General features: G+C 41.9%; 2 protein-coding genes across 4 annotated transcripts; one reads left to right on the forward strand and one right to left on the reverse strand.

The window, feature by feature from the left end:
• The first annotated feature begins 4,365 nt into the window (after positions 1-4,365).
• On the forward strand, positions 4,366-6,642 carry si:dkey-283b15.2 (neuronal pentraxin-2). Its single transcript, XM_053638281.1, has 5 exons — positions 4,366-5,058; positions 5,287-5,623; positions 5,716-5,963; positions 6,157-6,336; positions 6,433-6,642. The coding sequence occupies exons 1-5, from the start codon at positions 4,471-4,473 to the stop codon at positions 6,640-6,642; spliced, it is 1,563 nt and encodes a 520-aa protein (XP_053494256.1). The 5' UTR covers positions 4,366-4,470.
• Positions 6,643-8,616: 1,974 nt separating this feature from the next.
• cyth2 (cytohesin 2) lies at positions 8,617-18,705 on the reverse strand. Of its 3 annotated transcripts, XR_008384786.1 has the most exons (13): positions 18,473-18,702; positions 17,366-17,516; positions 17,210-17,276; positions 16,937-17,055; positions 16,124-16,204; positions 15,861-15,973; positions 15,601-15,749; positions 14,426-14,537; positions 13,817-13,893; positions 13,633-13,704; positions 13,205-13,359; positions 11,168-11,463; positions 8,617-10,244 (listed from the first exon to the last, which is right to left on the reverse strand). XR_008384786.1 is itself a non-coding variant. In XM_053615347.1 (12 exons), the coding sequence occupies exons 1-12, from the start codon at positions 18,537-18,539 to the stop codon at positions 11,376-11,378; spliced, it is 1,251 nt and encodes a 416-aa protein (XP_053471322.1). In that variant the 5' UTR covers positions 18,540-18,702; the 3' UTR covers positions 8,617-11,375. The 3 variants fall into 3 exon arrangements, 2 of the variants coding, with proteins under 2 accessions (XP_053471322.1, XP_053471246.1); XM_053615347.1 differs by having other exon boundaries at positions 8,617-11,463; XM_053615271.1 differs by lacking the exons at positions 8,617-10,244; positions 11,168-11,463 and having other exon boundaries at positions 11,516-13,359; positions 18,473-18,705.
• Positions 18,706-19,771: the final 1,066 nt, after the last annotated feature.

A 19,771-nucleotide genomic window follows, 5' to 3' on the forward strand; every position in this document is an offset into this window, starting at 1 on the left:
TCCCCGAGGTGTTGAAGCACTGACACTGGAGACTCCTTCCATATTTTTTTTTTAAATTGGAAAAAACAAACCCCACTAGAAACCATCACAGAAATTCTAATGGTTTCCATTACAAATACCGTTACAAACCACCAGCTAACCATTAAAACCATTACTGGTAATTAATGGTGTCCACTAGACATAACATTCCACCAACAGAAGGTAAGAAATTACCAGTAGAGACACATATGGACCATTACAGTTTCCATTAACACAATACAATTCCCATTATAACCAGTAAAACCATTAGAAATTCTATCATACGTTCAAACATATTGTGAAATAACAACACATTTTCTTTTTTCATCTATTTATTATCAGTCTTTGGTTATGTGGAGCTTCAAGCGATGCAGATCTGTGCGTAAGGTGTTACTACAGAAACGATAGCAGGACACAGGACACAGGAAACACACACAAGTACTACATATATTACAACACACACACACACAAACGTGTACTAAAACACTGATCAATCGCTTCATCCATGTATCCACCAGCGCCCTTTATTTATTCTCCACGTGTGACCTTTGGCCTTTTCATCCTCTCGCTCTGAGTAGAAACAGAAGCCTGGAGGTCGAGGGGTCAACACTAAACATTAGGGCCTGGGATGTGAACGGTAAGGGAACTAATGTTGAACAAGGCTGGATCTGGTCTCACATTCTGTCTCTTCACCCTATAAACACACACACACACACACACACACACACACACACACCCTGCTGAAGAAGAAAAAAACAATAGAAACCATCACGGTTTCCACTACAGATACCATTACAAACCATCAGCTAACCATTAAAATCATTACCATTACTGGTCCTTAATGGTGTCCACTAGACATAACTTTCCACATACAAAAAGCAACAAATAGACAAACCAGTAGAGACCCACAGGAACCATTAGATTTTCCATTAAAACCAATACAATTCTCATTCATTATAACCATTAAAACGATTACAAATTCTATGAGGGTTTCAATTGTTTGTTTGTTTTCCAGCAGGACACACACACACACACACACACACACACTGTAGTGCACTAGGGGGCACTAAACGCTCATTATAAGAGATTATGTTTCTTAGCAATGTGCAAAGTGCCAAGGACTGCCTCTCATCACTATTACATATACAGAGGAAAGTGTGTGTGTGTGTGTGTGTGTGTGTGTGTGTGTGTTGGTGGGGAGGGGTGGAGGGTTTGGGGGGGGGGGGGGGGTTCCGTTGTCTGGGTTAATTAATGAAATGCATACCTGCTCCACTTTCTAGAGTGTGTGTGTGTCCTTCTGACACTAAATCTCTTTGGGGTTTCACACACACACACACACACACACACACACACACACACACACAATTATGCTGCCTATGTGTGTGTGTATACAGTTTCAGGAATATAGATGAGAGCATGTGTGTTTTCTAACATCTGGATCCGGTGTAATTTCCTTCATAATTGAATCCGAATGTGAATCCGGCCTCATATCATCACTTCTACAGTTATTTCATTTTCTGGGGAAAAAAAACACTTGCACTGGGAAATCCAGAATGAACAGACACATATCTGAGGAAATGTGTGGGTGAGGGTGTGGGTCGCTATCCTACACGCTATCCTAATGGACAGCACTGTCAGTTGTGTGTAGTTGTGTGTGTAGTGTAGTCACTCAGGATCCCTAGACAGTGTGTACATGCTCATTGTCACACTACAACACACCTTGGCTCTGTCTCAGTAAAATAAACAGCTAACCTGATGCAATTTTGTAGTTTCTGAAGAAAAAAAAATGTTTAGCAACTCCAAAGACGCCTATTAGCCTTATACCATACTTAATTTCCTAGTATCTAACTAGCAAGCTAGCTAGCTATTCGGCTATCTACTGTATGTGTACTAATACCGTCCTCTCAGAGAGCTAGCTATACTTTTAGTACCTTGTTTTATGGCACTATTAGCTAGCTAGTTGGCTCCGACATACTTCAGTGACAGCCCTTTGTTGCATCTCTAGCTAGCTTGTTTAATAGCATGCTAACTAGTCACCCAGGATCTCTCTCACCATGACAGTCATTTTAATACTTTTCAGTACAGTGTAACAGGTTTAGATGTAGAAACAGAACAATGAAACAAATCAAAACTATAGATCATGCGGGGGGGGGGGGGGGGGGCGATAAAAATAAATAAATACGGGGGGGGGGGGGGATAATCATACCAATGGATTTTAACAGCCACACTGTATGTGTTTAATGTTCTGAGTACAGGTTTAACGCATCAGGTTTAGGGTAAACAGCTAGGCAGGCGCAAGCTAACTAGCGTTTCTTGGACCACTTTGTCAGAACTCATAGCTTTTGAGATAATAGCTGATGTTCTAGGGAGAACAAAACAAAAACACAGGAATACTAGAAGAGCACGTTTCTTTCCTCCCTCCTCATTTTGACCTTAATCTGTGGCCATCTGTCGCCGGCTTAATTAGACCGATTAGCTCATTAAGACTCATGACAACATGGCCGCCAGACGCTCCGTTACGGTCAGCACACCATGCTAAAAATAACCCAAAGTTATATACAGTGTAATGGAGCACAGAGGTGCATAAAATGGAATTCCAGGTGAAGGACTGAGAAATACAATAAATACTCGTCTATAGGAAGAACAGTTATCCTAGAGATTATTACTATTAATGTAAGAACAATAATACCTTTATAGCACGTTTGTAAAGAATATAATCTTGCAATCGTTAGCCAAAAGAATGCCAAAGCACTGTAAGCATTCGAAAAAAATAGTTATGATATTGCTTCACATCAAATTATTGATATTTACGTCACGTCTTGAAGCGATAAGAGCACTGCTAAAAGGCAAAACGAAACAATAGAAACCGTCATAGAATTTGTAATGGTTTTAATGGTTGTAATGGAAAGTGTATTGGTTTTTTTTAATAGAATCTGTAACAGTCCCTGTGGGTCTCTACTGGTAATCTGTTGCCTTCTGTTGGTGGCATGTTAGGTCTAGTGGATACCATTAAGGACCAATTGTGGTAATGGAAACCATTTGAATTTCTGGGAGGGAGATGGGGCAGGATGAGAGAGTGAGCGAGAAAGAGAGAGAGAGAGAGAGAGAGAGAGAGAGAGAGAGAGAGAGAATTAGCTCATTCACCTGGATTAAGTCAATCCCAAGCTCCTGAGACATGAACACACACAAACGGGTAAGAAACTTCTCTCTTTATAATATTAAACAAATTGCTACGCGAATACATACACAGTTTAACGATATACACACTACTACATATTAAACTACATAATAGAAATGTATACGCTTTATACAATATGTATGAAATGAAACATGACAGAAAAACTGTCGATTATTTTCCTATAATATCACATCCTGAAGTGTTTTGTTTCTTTTATACCTCAGCAATTTTACCAATGTTTTTATTTCGTACATTTTCATCTATTTATATTATTATATTAAGTTATATTTAATTAATGATGTGTTATTTCGAGTTCCTGTTACTGCATACGTTAAAACAGCGATAAACGGTCGTCGCCGAAACAAAACAAAACAACGTAGCTTGTGTGGTTTTTTTTTTAAATTAAGGAGAAACCACAAAGCGTAAACTCCTTTCCAAAATGCAAACAAAACTTCACCGTATCAACGATTCCACATGTAATCGTTTAAACCATTTTACACGGACCGTCCAATGTACGTTTCCAAGTCGTTACTATATAAACAATAAGATAAAGTGTTCGACCAATTCTGAACGAAATACCGACCAATCGGAATCGAGAATTCAACGGCACTGTGGAGTAAAATCTTGATAGTGCTCCATGCTGTTATCGTCGATGATTAAAGTTGTTTAAATTTGTTCTAGTGTGTAAATATTGCACAAATCGTTGCATATATACTAAAGCAGCGACTGGTGTGTGAACAGGATGTGTAGATAGATGTTCAGCTGCGTGTGTGTGTGTTTATAAGTGCTGGACACTGCTTTACGAGGCCTCATATGTCTTTGCAGGAGGGTGCTAGTCCCAGCTGATAGCCACTCTAAAGGATTACACACACACACACACACACACGGATCTGTCCCAAGCAGTTAAAACTCTTCACGCTCAAGGCCACTTAGAAGAAGAGGGAAATAATACAGACATATTATTGATGTACACACGTTCAAGGAAGATTATTCCTACCAAGTGTATTAAATATTACACAAACCAAACTATTATATTAATGAATTATATATGAATTCATTCCGTTGGTGTATTTTAGTGCGGTCATTTGTCTGTCGGTTTTTGTACTAATCATTTATTTAAAGCATAAGGAGAGGACATAAAGACTAACAGAGAGAGAGAGAGAGAGAGAGAAAGAGATTTAAAGAGAGAGAGAGAGAAAGAGAGAGAGTTAGGGAGGGAGATAGAAATTGATCCAAAATCAATGTAACACAACACGACACACATTTGATCGGAAATGAGACGTGACCCATTTCACACACGCTCCTCGAATCTCCCGAGGACGACAAGGATGGACGGATGGGCGCTACGTCTTCTCGTGTGCTTACTCCTCGTCTGTGGAGGAGCTTCAGGCTCGGAGTACGAGCTCGGTGCTCACCCGCGCTTCATCTGCACCCCCATTCCCCCCGATGCCCCCTGTGTCCCCTCTGATAGCACCAGCCACCATAGCGGCCATCACAGTGGCCATTATGGCGAGCATCACAGCAGGCACCACGGCGGCCATTACGGCAGCCATCATGGTGACTCCTGGTGGGGTGTGTCGGATGAGGCCACGCCCACCATCTTGCACCTGCGTGAGAGCTTAGTGCAGCAGAAGGAGACCATTCTGGACCAGAGGGAGACGATCCGCGAGCTCACCTCCGAGCTGGCGCTATGCCAGGGCTTCGGGCACGGCCTGGGTGGGCACGGACACGGTCATCACCAGCGTCACCACGGCAACCACGAGCACACGGGTGACGAGACCATGAGCCTGTCACACTCGAGCTCTCCGGAGCAGATGAGCCACATGCTGGCGACGTTAAAGGAGAGACTGGAGAACCTGCAGGTGAGAGGAAGACAAGCACGAACAGGTTCCACTAAGACCAAATCTCCAGTATAAATACAAATATAACTCGTTTAGCTGGAACGTAACTAGAACTCGCTGATTCGAAAAAGCAGTGGATGTAGAACTAAGCCTCGAGGAAGAAAACCTTTTTTTCTTCTTTTTAATATCCACTGAAATTTTCAGAACGAAACATCCCAGGTGTTTTAAATGTAAAGCTTGTGTTGTCAGACGCAGAACACGTCCACAGCGTACTCCGCCTCTCTGAAGGAGCTGCTGCGGAGGAAGATCTCCGCCCTGGAGCAGCAGCTGCTGCATCATGCCGCATCTATCACCGACAGGAACCATCACCACGGTGATGACGAGGATGACGATGAACACCACGACGGCCATCACGACGGCCATCACGACGACGAACACCGTGACGGACAGCGCGACGGTAACAACAATCACCATGACGACGGCGGCCACCCGAGGACATCGCTCCGCTCGCAGGATCGCAGGACAACGCATGACGAGCTGGACAAAGTGCTGAAGCAGCTCACACACGGTGCACGCTCCAACACAGGTGAACACACACTGTAGATCATTTCAGAAAGTATGACTTGATACAATTTCCAACATGATTCTGATTCCTTACATCACCCCCACTGTTTTCAGGTACGAGGAAGAGAAGCAAATCTTCCAGAAGTTTCCAGATTGGCTTCCCCATGCGCACAAACTACATGTATGGGAGAGTGAAGAAAACTGTGACGCGCGAGATCTATGCCATGACGCTGTGCATGTGGCTGAAGGGCGGAGCCTCGGGCATCGGCACGCCCTTTTCCTACTCCGCCCCCGGGCAAGCGAACGAACTGGTACTGATCGAGTGGGGGGACAAGCCGATGGAGCTGCTCATCAAAGACACGGTAAGGGAAGATGAACGAGTGAGAAAGAAGACAGTTTGGGGAGGGGGGGGATTGGGCGTGGCACGTGATGATATTCTGTTCCCTGATAGGTCGGATAGAGGAAACCGTCCCACAAGACGGTTTCGTTTTCGCAGTAATTGAAAGCAATGCTGCCTCAAATTGGTATGCGATATGTGTATGTGTTTGTGTGTAGGCAGTGATATTACCCCTGTCGCTGCATGATGGGAAATGGCACCACGTGTGTGTGACCTGGCTGGCACGGGATGGAGTATGGGAGGTTTTTCAGGACGGAGCAAAGAGAGGATCTGGGGATAATCTTAACGCCTGGCAACCCATCAAACCTGGAGGAGTGTTCATTTTGGGACAGGAGCAGGTGACACACACACATACACACACACTTAAAAACCTTCTCGTCTCATTAATAACCCTTGATAAATGTGTGATAAATGTGCGTGTATGTGTGTGTTAGGACTCACTCGGCGGACGTTTCGATGCCACCCAGGCGTTTGTTGGTGAAATCTCAGACCTGCAGCTCTGGTCTCACACACTCACGCACCACGACATCTACAGCCTCGCGTCCTGCCGAGGTCACATGACCGGTGATGTCATAAGCTGGGCGGAATCAGTGGTGGAGCTGCACGGTGGGGTCACCAAGTACCCATTTGATCCCTGTCACTAAGGTTACTTCCCTAAATATGCTGTATACACCGGATGGGTGGAAGTTATACCTATTTTTGTTATCAATATAGTTATGTAAATACAATAGACTAGAGCTGTGTCTCAAATCACACGCCTGACTCTCTAGTACCTTGACGTGTGTAACGGTTTAAATCTGAGAAAAGACATTACAAAATGGCCGCCCTAAACAGTTTTTTTGGGGTTTTTTAACCCTCCTTATTTGCATCTTAAATACATTCTTACCTCTAGGGGTAGGAACACGGTTTGAGACACGGCTTGAGCAATTCTCTACGAAAACATAACCCTTTACGCGAGCTTTGCTTTCGCCAAACGTGACGTGAAAGATACAGCAATACCAAAGAAGCTAGTGAACGCTTTAGCATTAGTAACTAGCTTAATGTTGGTTGAAAATATAGTTTTTTAAACCATTACAGCAGGAAATTCCGTGTTTCAAAAAATTATTTTACTCCCATTTCACTCGTATTTTACACAGTGACCATCTAGTGCACTGTGTAGCGCAATCATACAGGTAGCAGGCGTCATACTGGACGTTAGCAGGTGTCCTTTATACCCTAGTGAAAGCGGAATATTTCCAATTGAATTAGTTCTCGTTCAGACGCTATACAGTCGATATAAAAAGTCTACACACCCCTGTTAAAATGGCAGGTTTTTGTGCTATATAAGAATAATTAAAAAAAAAAAAATGAAAGCAAGATCAATCTTGTCGGAACTTTCCCCCCTCACACTCGATGTGAAATTACAATATGAAAATACAACCCCAAACCATGTGGCAAAATGTGTCATGGCAAAATTCCAAATGGTATGTTTGGTACAAAAACAATGCACATCATCAAAAGAACACCAAACCCATGTTGAAGCATGGTGGTGGCGGCGGCGTCATAAAGGCTGACATGATTTATCTTGGTTTTTATGCACAAAAACCTGCCATTTTAACAGGGGTGTGTTTTTATATCCACTGTACAGGGTGCACTACATAGAGAGAGATCACTCAATGTCATACTCAATGTAGAGCACTTATTTGTAGATTTATACAGCAATGTGGTGAACCAGGATCTTTTTCTAAATGTAATTACTACTCGCATGATTTTAATAAAAAATGTAATAAAAGTGACATGTCCTCTCTTGTGATTCACAAGTGTGTATGATTATACTGTATGTGCGAACAAATAAACGTCAAGTTTTGAGTATTCTGTCCGATGCATTCTGTATTGTCAAACGTAAGCAGCAGAGGGCGACAGTGCGGCTGGACAGAAAGAAAGAACGAAAGAAAGGAAAGGCGGCGCCGTGATTACGGTGTCGTCTTGAACTTTATTGTCTGGCACCAGTACATATTTGGAACCTTGTGTTGTTTCTTTGCTACATTAAGAGACAGTTTCCTGTTTATTACATCGTTCAGTCAAAAAATAATAATAATAATAATAATAATAATAATAATAAAACAGCGTGGCCTGATCCCAAATGGAACGTAGTGCACTACGAAGCCATGATGTAACACTCCATGTAGGGCACTTTGATACAGAAACACCAGGACAGGCTGTTCCTTTAATACAGATTCTACCTAACTTCAGACATGGCTACGCTATATTTAGACGTTTTTAAAAATAACAACGCAGCACTTATATTTCATATTAACAGGGAAATGGAAAGAAAAAAAAAATCAAGCAAAGTACACTGCTACATTTCATTCTTGTTAATTAGTAGCTTAAAACACAAGGCTAATTACAGAAGAGAAATATTAACGTTCCATATTATTACTTCTTACTCAGCAACTGAATTTTTTTTTTACTCACGAACTTTGTATGCAAAGGTAGAGTTTACAAGCGCTAACCACTAAGGCTAAATTTAAATGTATAAATCGGAAGAAAATATGGAGCGCTAATAATAGTCTCTTGATACGAACAAAGCCGATATGATCATATCTGATTCGGCAGGCACACATGCATCCCCAAGTCCATGACGATGAAAATTAGTTTTTTATTTATTATAACAAAAACATTTGTGAAAAAAATCAAATAATAATAATAATAAAATGAAACAATAAATTAACATGTCTACACGCGTCAGAAAAAAAACCCAACACGATACTAAACGTATTTACAAAACGATGATGCGTCACGTTAAGCTGCCATAAAACTCCTTCAAAGCCCTCGGAGCAGAATCAGTCGCGTCAAAGAACACGCCCACGTTAACGCGAACGCTAATGTGCTTAAGAGGTGTGTGGAGTTCATTTCCTGTCTGAAGCCATCGTATGGAAACGCAACGTTGAAATGACACATCGCAAAGCATGCCTTTGATTTCAACAGTAACCATTTGGAAATGAAAGGCGTAAATGACAACGTAAACGAGGAGTTTGTAGTTTACGATTCGCCGCGTTTTTATGTTTGGAGTTACGTTTCAGTACGATTTTATGTTCAGAGTTTACGTTTCATTACCGTGGTAAGTTTATCGTTTCCACGTCATTGCTATTTTGTGTTCGTCGTTTAGGTTTCATTACTGTGTTAAGTTTGTAGTTTATTTCTTCACTACTATTTTATGTCTGTAGTTTATTCTGTTGCTAGATTATGTTTGTAGTTTATGATTTATTAGTGTTAAGTTTGTAGTTTAGGCTTCACTGCTATTTTACATCTGTAGGTTACACTTTGTTGCTAGATTATGTTTGTAGTTTGTGTTTCATTACTATTTCATGTTCGTAGTTTAGGTTTCATTACTGTGTTAAGTTTGTAGTTTATGCTTCACTGCTATTTTATCTCTGTAGTTTACTTTGTTGCTACATTATGTTTGTAGTTTATGTTTCACTACTGTTAAGTTTATAGTTTATGCTTCACTGTTATTTTATGTTTGTAGTTTACATTCTATTAGTATGTTATGCTTGTAGTTTACGCTTCATTATTCTTGTTTTTAGCCCACATTTCATTACGATTTTGGTTGCAGCTTACGTTTCGTTCCGACTGCGTTAGTAGTTTACATTTCATTACTATTTTGTCTGTAGCTTGCGTTTCATTACTATTTCATGTTTGTAGTTTATGCTTTGTTACTATATTATTATCTTAGGTTTCATTACTACGCTAAGTTTGTAGTTTACGCTTGTAGTTTGATCACTCGTTTTTAGTTCACATTTCATGACGATTTTGGTTGTAGTTTACGTTTCGTTCCGACTGCGTTAGTAGTTTACATTTCATTGTTAATTCGCATTCGTAGTTTGCGGTGTGAAACTTTAACACACAAAAAGCCTATGTTACTCATCTCATAATTACTTTTCCATACGATTACATTTGACAGAAAAAGAACTGCACGGAGGTATGTATTGAAATTTCTCGCTCTAAACCAACCGGTTCGGTGTCTAGGCTTTAAATCTGGATCTAGATTTATTTGGCATGCCTTTGTTCTTGCGATCAGGGCGTAACCCTAACTCTGCTTTTAGACCTTTATTTTCCCGCATATTGGAATAAATGGACCTATTCAAAGAGCTGTGCTAACACCGTCACACCCCAGCAGCGCTGACATCCTGTTGTTTAACAGGAAGAGAGGTCATCGGCATTCTTCTGGATCCCTGCGGGGCAGGCGATTATTAGGCTGCTACAGCTGTTGATGAAAATAAAACAAAAGCCTTTTTCAGGCATGGTTTAAGCAAACCGAAAGCAACCTGCTTGATCGGATCGAGGGACACTCGCTTCACAGCTAAATCTACTTAATGTTCGCGTCTGAAACGGATACGCGGCATACATAACAATGAGCTTTCTGTCTGATAAAGCTAACGAGGAGGACAAGTGTCTGTATTTAGCACTCTTATGCAGGGATGAGTCAGCTGAACTCCAAATGACTCCTTTGTGTGAATATAATTAGTGCCCTATATAGGCATTATTTAGAGCCTGATGCACGGAGGAGCGAGCCTTAATCAAAATGGCTCCCCACCATAGTGTGCAGAATGCACTCAATATTATTGGGCACTCAATATATTAATGGACATATGGTGCACTACTTAATCATGAGAAAGTGCAAAGAGCCAGGACTTAATAAAAAAGCTTGAGTAACTTAATCCCTAGACACTAGTCCTTCCTGAGTCTTTAAAAGAAAGTCAGTAAAGGACAGATCATGTTGATGATCTAAGATGACGATGATGATGATGATGAAGATGATGAGGTCATATCCATGTGATAAGTGACTTGTAATTGTGTATCAGTGTTTCAGTAAAAGAGTGTTTCACAGTATCTGATTAAGGAGCGAGGAAGACCGGCAAACAGCAGTAGTAAGCACTAGTAGAGTGTAGGGACTTGTCGCGGGTATTAGGGACACTAGTTTATAGTGAACATAGTGTGTACTGAAAGTAGTGTCGAGCACTAGTAGTGTGTATGGACAGTAATGTGCAAGCTTGTGAGTAAATTCAGTAGTTTTGTGTCAGGACGATGAAATGATGACGGCGAGTATAATCTCGGGACAGTAGTGTGTAATGGACGCTAAGGACTAACACTTCCTGTTAATACCACTTCCTGCTAGCTTCGGAGTACCTTTTTTTTTCTTCTTTTCTCTTCGCAAGAGGGCTAAGCCTGAGCGGGGTAACGTAGTGAAGCACAGGAGTGAATGAAACACTGAAGCTCACGTTGGCCCCGTCCTCTAATAAACAGTCCTTAGAGGCGGGATAAATAATGAGGTGTAGATGATTGAGGAATGAACAAAGGATGACGGGATGAGGAAGAGGAGAAGGAGAAGCAGGTCCTAAGCCTGCTCTTCTTTCTTCTTCAGCGAGATGCGTTTCTTCCTTGCAGCCAGCATCTCGTAGAAAGGGTCCACGCTCACCGCCGACCTGAGACACAGAGACGCAGATATCTCAGTCAGTGCGCTTTATACCACTGGGCACATAATTCCCTAAATCTATGACTTTAAAAAATCCTCTCAGGAATCCTTTCAGGTTGGTTCAAGTTAGCTAAGTGGCTAGGCGCAGCAGTAAAAATAATAAACATTTATGGACAGGACTTAATACTCCTTTCAGAAATCCTGTCTGATTAGCTACTATTAGCTAGCAGACTAGCATAAGCGGTATACATTGTGAATATTTATACATTTGGATTAAAAATCACCTCACATCCTGTCAGCTTGCCTTATGTTAGCTAGCTGGCTAGTGATAGCAGTGCAGGTTATGAATATTTGTCAAAATCCTGTCAGGTAGGCTCAGGTTAGCTAGCTGGCTAGAACTAGCAGTAAACATTTATGGATATGACTTGAACATTTAAAAAAAAAAAAAACATTCAGAAATCCTGTCAGATTAGTAAATGTTAGCTATCTGGCTAGGCGTAACAGTACAATTCTAAACATTTATTGAGAGGACTTAATACTTCTTTCAGACAGCGTGTCAGATTACCTTATGGTAGCTAGCTGGTAACAATGTAGATTATAAATATTTATAAATATGATCCACAAAGAAAAAAAATCCACTCAGAAATCCTGTCAGATTAGCTATAGTTTATTTGTCTTCTTTTAGCCGACTAGCATTAGCAATACAGGAATATTTCTAAGTCTAAGTCTGTAAAATCTTTTCACACCCTGTTAGTTTACTTCATGCTAGCTAGCTGGCTAGTTTAGCAGTGCAGAATATTAATAAACATGAATGAATATTAATAAACATGATTTAAAAATCCACTCAGAAATCCTGTCAGTTAAGCTCCCGGAAGCTAGCTGAATAGCATTAGCTGTAAGCATTAGGTGTGTTTAAAAATGTCTTCAAAAATCATCTTACATCCTGTCAGATTTAATAGATAATTTGCTAGTGATGGCAGTGCAGGTAACGGACATTTATGGATAGGTCTTTAAAATTTCCTGTCAGATTAGCCAATTTCGTCTAGCTGGTTAGCGTTAGCAGTAAAAAAAATGATCATCTCATGAAATCATTTCACACCCTGTTAGCTTATCTTTATGTTAGCATGAAATTAGCAAGTGCACAATTTGTTCCAAAAACAACCTTTTTGTACAAGTCATTATTTTAGAGAACCACATCCTAGTCACTACATAGGGCACTATTTTGTGAGGGAAAATGAAACTAGCACAGGTAGCAATTGTTTTTTTTAAAATAAGCACCAGCTAAGAAACGTGGTTTGGGACACATTCATAGTGGACTGATGATGGTGCTCATGTGGCGTAGGTAGTGAGCAGGGTGTGGATGTGTGGCTCAGGATACATCCACAGGAGACTAATGATGTGTTAGTGATTGTGTTTGTGTAGCCTACATAGTGAAAAAGGTGTGTGGTTTGGGACATGTCCACAGGAGATTAATGATTATGTGTTAATGATTGTGTAGCCTACATAGTGAAAAGAGTGTGTGGTTTGGGACACATCCATGGTGTACTAATTATGTTGAGGAATTTGTGATGTGTTTGCGTGGCCTATATAGTGAATAGGGTGTGTGGTTCGGGACACGCCCACAGGAGACTAATGATGTGTTAGTGATTGTGTGGCCTTTGTAGTGAATAGGGTGTGTGGTTCGAGACACGTCCACTGATGTGATACTGATGTTTCTGTGGCCTTTATATCGAGTAGAAGTGTTGAAGTACTTGATGCTGTGGATCCACTCGTCCTTCTCCTCCGGCGTGGGGGCGGAGATTCGGTAGACCATGTGATTGCCCTCCACCACTCGTCCGTCAGCTTCCGTTTTACACGCCTTAATGAGCTGCCCTCGGTTATTCGGGATGTAGAGCTCGAAGCAGTTCTACACCGAGACGACAACAACAACAACAACAACAACAAAAAAGTCAAATAATGCATCCGAACAGCGCAAAATTGTGATAACACTGTTGCTAGGCTTATAGCCTATACTCATGTTCAACGTGAAACGTACACATGAAACTGTCTCACAAATATTATAATGAACGTGTGCTACAATTCTAATGAGTGTGAGTTGAAGCGAAGCTTCTGATTGGTCAGCAGGCATCTGACATCATCATCCGACTATTTAAGAAATCTGATTGGCTGGAAGACTCACGGGTTTTCGCGGATCTTCCACTTCCCGAATGCTCAGGTTTTCCAGGGGGATGATGCCTCTCGGCTCCTTGTCCTAAACACACACACACACACACACACACACACACACGTATATATATATATAATAACGCATACACAGACAAGCAGAAGGACTCAGTGATGTGTGAACTGGAGTGCACACTTACTGTAGTGTACTCAAAATAATACAGGCAGTTATCAGTCAGAATGAACCATCGCCTCTTCCATGTTTTCACTCGTCCTCCTGAGAGAGAAAGCGCATTCTTTTATTTTTATTCTTAACTCTTCACACGTTAGAATTGACCTCAGTTAATCAGCTGAATTAATTTTCTTAAATAAGTAAAGGTAAAGAGACAAACTGCAGCTGGATTTGGGACAGAGCCGGAGCAGAGCACCTACCTCCTGAGGAGAGGAAACCACAGGCCAAGCAGTACAGACCAGAGAGCGAGAGAAACGGGGGAAAGAGTGAGACAGGATTAGTGACAGATGACACGCCCTGCCATGCAGAGAACTGAAATGCAGGTTACACACACACACACACACACACACACACACACACACACACACACTCTCTCTCTCTCTCTCTCTCTCTCACACACACACACACACACACACACACACATACAGCATGCCAGCATTTATAAAGGGCAACAGTATAAACTCATCACCATGCAGGCCACCAATTTGAAAGATTCACAAAGAGGGTCATGAGATCTCAGGCTGGGTCAAAGCACACGCACACACACACACACACACACACACACCCACCCACTTACCCAGTTTGAGAAGCCAGCCCTCTCGGTCTGGGTTGAAGAAAGTGTGAGTCAGATCATTCCCATCATCCTCTGGGATTTTGAATGGCTCATTCTTAATGCTGTCGTACAGATTCTGGAGACGCACACACACACACACACACACACACACACATATACAGTGTTGAAGGAATGTTTTTTTCCTGTGTTTACACCCATTTATGACTAATAACTGCATAATACATCCTGCAGCCTGAAAAAAGACTCAACACGCACGTGCACACACATGCAGAGACACACAGACACAGGCACTAACACACGCATTCGCTCACACGCACGCACAGAAACATACAATCACTTGCTGTGAAACACTTGCACACACACAAGCAGAGACACACACTCAAACACATACACACATCCTCGCACACACATACGCATCTACAGGCACACTTGCAGACACACACACACACACACAGGAAAGTAAGACAGTAGAATATTACGTTCACTTGCGAATGAAATAACCATTCATTAAGTTAAGAACTAAAATATAGCTCCTTAAAGTACTAATCCCAATCTAACCCTGTACTCTAACCCACAACGGTCACTAGTCCCAAACTAACCCTGTGCCCTAACCCACAACTGTCACTAGTCCCAAACTAACCCTGTACCCTAACCCACAACTGCCACTAATCCCAAACTAACCCTGTACCCTAACCCACAACTGTCACTAATCCCAATCTAACCCTTCACCCTAACCCACAACTGTCACTAATCCCAATCTAACGCTTCACTTTAACCCACAACTGTCACTGATCCCAAACTAACCCTGTGCCCTAACCCAAGACTGTCACTAATCCCAAACGAACCCTGTACCCTAACCCACAACTGTCACTAATCCCAAACTACCCTGTACCCTAACCCACAACTGTCACTAATCCCAAACTAACCCTGTGCCCTAACCCACAATTGTCACTAATCCCAATCTAACCCTGTGCCCTAACCCACAATTGTCACTAATCACAATCGAACCCTTCACCCTAACCCACAACTGTCACTAATCCCAAACTAACCCTGTACCCTAACCCACAACTGTCACTAATCTCCAACAATAACCATAACCCTTTCTAACCCTAATCACTAATTCCGAAACTTAACACACTCTTGCACAAACACGCTTACACACACACACACACACTCACTCGGAGCAGCTCCTCAGGTAGGTCTCCGCCCTCGTTGATCCCCCGGTTCATGCTGATGAAGCGCTCCACTGTGGGTTTGTCTCGAACATTGGGGTTGTGGAGGCTGGTGTTCAGCATGATGATGGCAAACGACAGCACGTAACAGGTGTCTGGGGGAAAAAATGTGCAACGTAAGGACAAGACACAGTGATGGATTTGGGAGAAAACAAGACTCACCCTCATTGTGTGTGTGTGTGTGTATGTGTGTGTGTGTGTGTTACCGGTGCTCTGAAACACTCCAGGGTTGCAGTGACAGTATCTCTGCGCAAACGCTTCCATCATTCTATCAATCTTCTGCGCTTCACCAGGCAAACGGAAACTCCACAGGAACTGCCTGAACCACACACAAGAAGCGCCACACAGTCATATATTTTAATCGAATCTTCCGCACAAGACGCTCTCAACTTCCTGTCCACGGCTTCCACCGGCTGGAATTTTATCTGACGCGGGCGTGGGTGGGGTGGGGTTACAGGTGTGGTTTTACCTGAGAGCCTGAACCAGGTTGAGATCCGTAAATTCATGAAGGTCAACAAACGCCTGCAGAACCCGAATGTTGAACTCATCTCTGAAAGAGAGAGAGAGACAGAGAGAGAGAGAGAGAGAGACAGAGAGAGCGAGAGCGAGAATGAAATAGAGGCAGAAAGAGAGAGAGCCAAAGAGCAGAAAGCAGTAGGTGAGGGAGTGAAAGAGAGACAGATACAGACAGGCAGAGAGAGACAGAAAGAAAGAGAGAGAAACCGAGAAAAAGACAGACAGAGAGAGAGAGAGCGGTACAAACAGAAAGGATGAGACAGAAAGACAGACAGAAAGGCAGAGAGAAAGACATATACAGACACAAAACAAACAAAGAGAAAGAGAGACAGACACACAGACAGATAAAGAAGAAAAGAAGGATAAAGAGGAAGGCAGAGAGGGAGAGAGAGAGAGAAAAGAAAGCGCATGAGAGAGAGAAAGAGACAGAGAGAAACAGACAAAAAGGCAGACAAACACAGAAAGACAGAGAGAGAGACAGACAGACAAAGAGACAGATAAAGAAGGATAGAGAGGGAGGCAGAGAGAGAGAAATCAAGAGAGATAGAGAGAGACAAGTAGAAAGAAAAAAAACAATGTGGATGACAGAGAGACAAATGCAAATAAACAGAGAGAGAGAGAAAGAGAGAGACAGAAATATAAAGGTGTTAATAATCTTGGCTTGTGGTACTGATTTGTCGCAGTAGTGTGGATGTACAGAAGAAGAGAAGATGGATGGATGGATGGAGGGTGAACTGCAGTGGAGGAGTGGAGTATCAGGTTCTACCTCTCTCCCAGATAGTCTCCGATGGCCGTTTTGTTAAGCCCCTCCCCTTTATAGAGGAACTGAGCGATTTCCTCAGGGGTGTGACGGAGCAGCTCGTTCTCCACCAGGAACGCAATACCCTGAGAACACACAAACACACACACACAGAATTCACAACACATCACCATTCCCCTTTCATTTATTAAAAAAACCAAACAAACTCGTATACAAAGAATCTCACAGCATAAAGTATTGGCGCCCCCTCTAATTCCAGCACGTCTCCTATTTCCTCACCTTTTTGGGGTCCATGTTGAATTTTTTCCTCCCCATAGCCACATGCCGACTCTTCTGGAGTGTTTTGCTGCAGACATAAACGTTATTTACATTTACGTTGAACTCAGCACCGGCAACGCAACACGACATCCCGTAATACCCGTAATACATGCTGACCTGCCCTCCGTGCTGTTCTCCAGCCCTTCCACCTCCATCATGGCCTCCCGCAACTCCTCTCGGAGCCGCTGGATCTCCAGCAGCAGCGCGCCTTTCCTCCGCCGGATCTCCTCCAGCTCCGCCCGCTCCTCTGGGCTCAGATCAGCTGGGACTGATGGGAGAAAAATCATTGCTTAATTATTGCCACCGACGGTGACGGTTTTGATCTTTTCGCTCACGTAGACCGCATTTACAGGTACGGACATGCTGTGGGTTTATGAAACGCATCACCTGAGGGTCATTTTGCATGCATGCTGTACGCTGACAGAATACAGCAAAAACACGCACAGCTGTCATTACTGTATTTACTGTTATGACGAGGACATTTAAATATAATGGCCTCCAGTCATGCTCTGTACACAGAGGAATGCACACTGTAACGTAGCTGTAGTTCTTCCTGCTTTTACACATCTGTAACACATCTGTAACCTGAATATCATAATGACGTCACAATTAGCATGTGCAGGTTTTTAACTGATTGAGAGCTAATGCATCTAAATGTCAGCTCTGTGGCCAATGTTTTAGTTCACATCTTTAGAAAAGAAAAAGAAAAAAGACTAAATAAACTCGTAAATGTCATGATGATTTCGCTGACAATAAGCATTTTAATTATATTATTATTAGTAGTAGTAGTAATAGTCAAGTACAAAGCACGAGACAAAAAAGCGTCTGACGTTTTGCTAGCAGATGTAAAAATAAATAAAAGCCATGATACGGTGTACAACGTGTAATCAATACGCGTGTTTTTATAATCTAAATAAGAAAAAAAAACATTAAAATATTCGTGTATATTCAAAAAAAAACCCCGAAATGTATCGATTAGGCAACGCCTCGTTTCCCATCCGTATTCCGCAAACCCTGCCTCCACGAACACAATTGGTTAGTAAGCACAGCCTCCTGCACTCCTATTGGCGGACAGCTTGTTAACACGGAGTCCTCGCCAATCACAGCGCGACTCATCGGAAATGCGGTGGAAATTAAAAACAGCGCATGCTAACGCATTAGCTCGCTTAGCTACGTTCAACAATACAAGGTACAAGATAGTTATTTTTTTTTAAAGCTACTTACTGTAGTCCAGGTCGTCCATTTTCGGGGCTTTGCTCTTAGGCATATATGTATCAGAACCGACTGTCATTCAATTGCTGAAAAAGACGGATATATATAAAATATACCCCCTTAAATTAAAAAGGAAATAAATATATAAACAAGGCGGGGTAAAAAAGAAAGCAGGGAGGTTTCTAGACAAAGGAGGAGTCGTCGGTGTGATACCGGATGTTGCGTCACAGAGAGGGGGAAATAAAAAAAAAAAAAAGAACGTATGTTGCTGTCGGTCATCTTGGTAAGGGCACGGACTTTTTGGACGAAGCCATTTTGGAAAGAACCGTTACTTTAGCTAGAAGAGTTGAAAGATGAATATATATATATATATATATATATATATATATATATATATATATATATATATATATATATATATATATATATATACACATACATATATATATATATATATACATATATATATATATATATATATATATACATACATATATATATATATATATATATACATATATATATATATATATATATATATATATATATATACATATATATATATATATATACTACAGTATCTCACAAAAGTGAGTACACCCCTCACATTTTTGTAAATATTTGATTATATCTTTTAATGTGACAACACTGAAGAAACGACACTTTGCTACAATGTAAAGTAGTGAGTGTACAGCTTGTGTAACAGTGTAAATTTACTGTCCCCTCAAAATAACTCAACACACAGCCATTAATGTCTAAACCACTGGCAACAAAAGTGAGTACACCCCTAAGTGAAAATGTCCAAATTGGGCCCAAACTGTCAATATTTTGTGTGGCCACCATTATTTTCCAGCACTGCCTTAACCCTCTTGGGCATGGAGTTCACCAGAGCTTCACAGGTTGCCACTGGAGTCCTCTTCCACTCCTCCATGACGACATCACGGAGTTGGTGGATGTTAGAGACCTTGTGCTCCTCCACCTTCCATTTGAGGATGCCCCACAGATGCTCAATAGGGTTTAAACCATCACCTTCACCCTCAGCTTCTTTAGCAAGGCAGTGGTCGTCTTGGAGGTGCGTTTGGGGTTGTTATCATGCTGGAATACTGGCCTGCGGCCAAGTCACCGAAGGGAGGGGATCATGCTCTGCTCCATTATGTCACAGTACATGTTGGCATTCATGGTTCCCTCAATGAACTGTAGCTCCCCAGTGCCGGCAGCACTCATGCAGCCCCAGACCATGACACTCCCACCACCATGCTTGACTGTAGGCAAGACACACTTGTCTTTGTACTCCTCACCTGGTTGCCGCCA

Source organism: Ictalurus furcatus, chromosome 1, assembly GCF_023375685.1.
Source record: "Ictalurus furcatus strain D&B chromosome 1, Billie_1.0, whole genome shotgun sequence".
Classification (NCBI taxonomy): domain Eukaryota; kingdom Metazoa; phylum Chordata; class Actinopteri; order Siluriformes; family Ictaluridae; genus Ictalurus; species Ictalurus furcatus.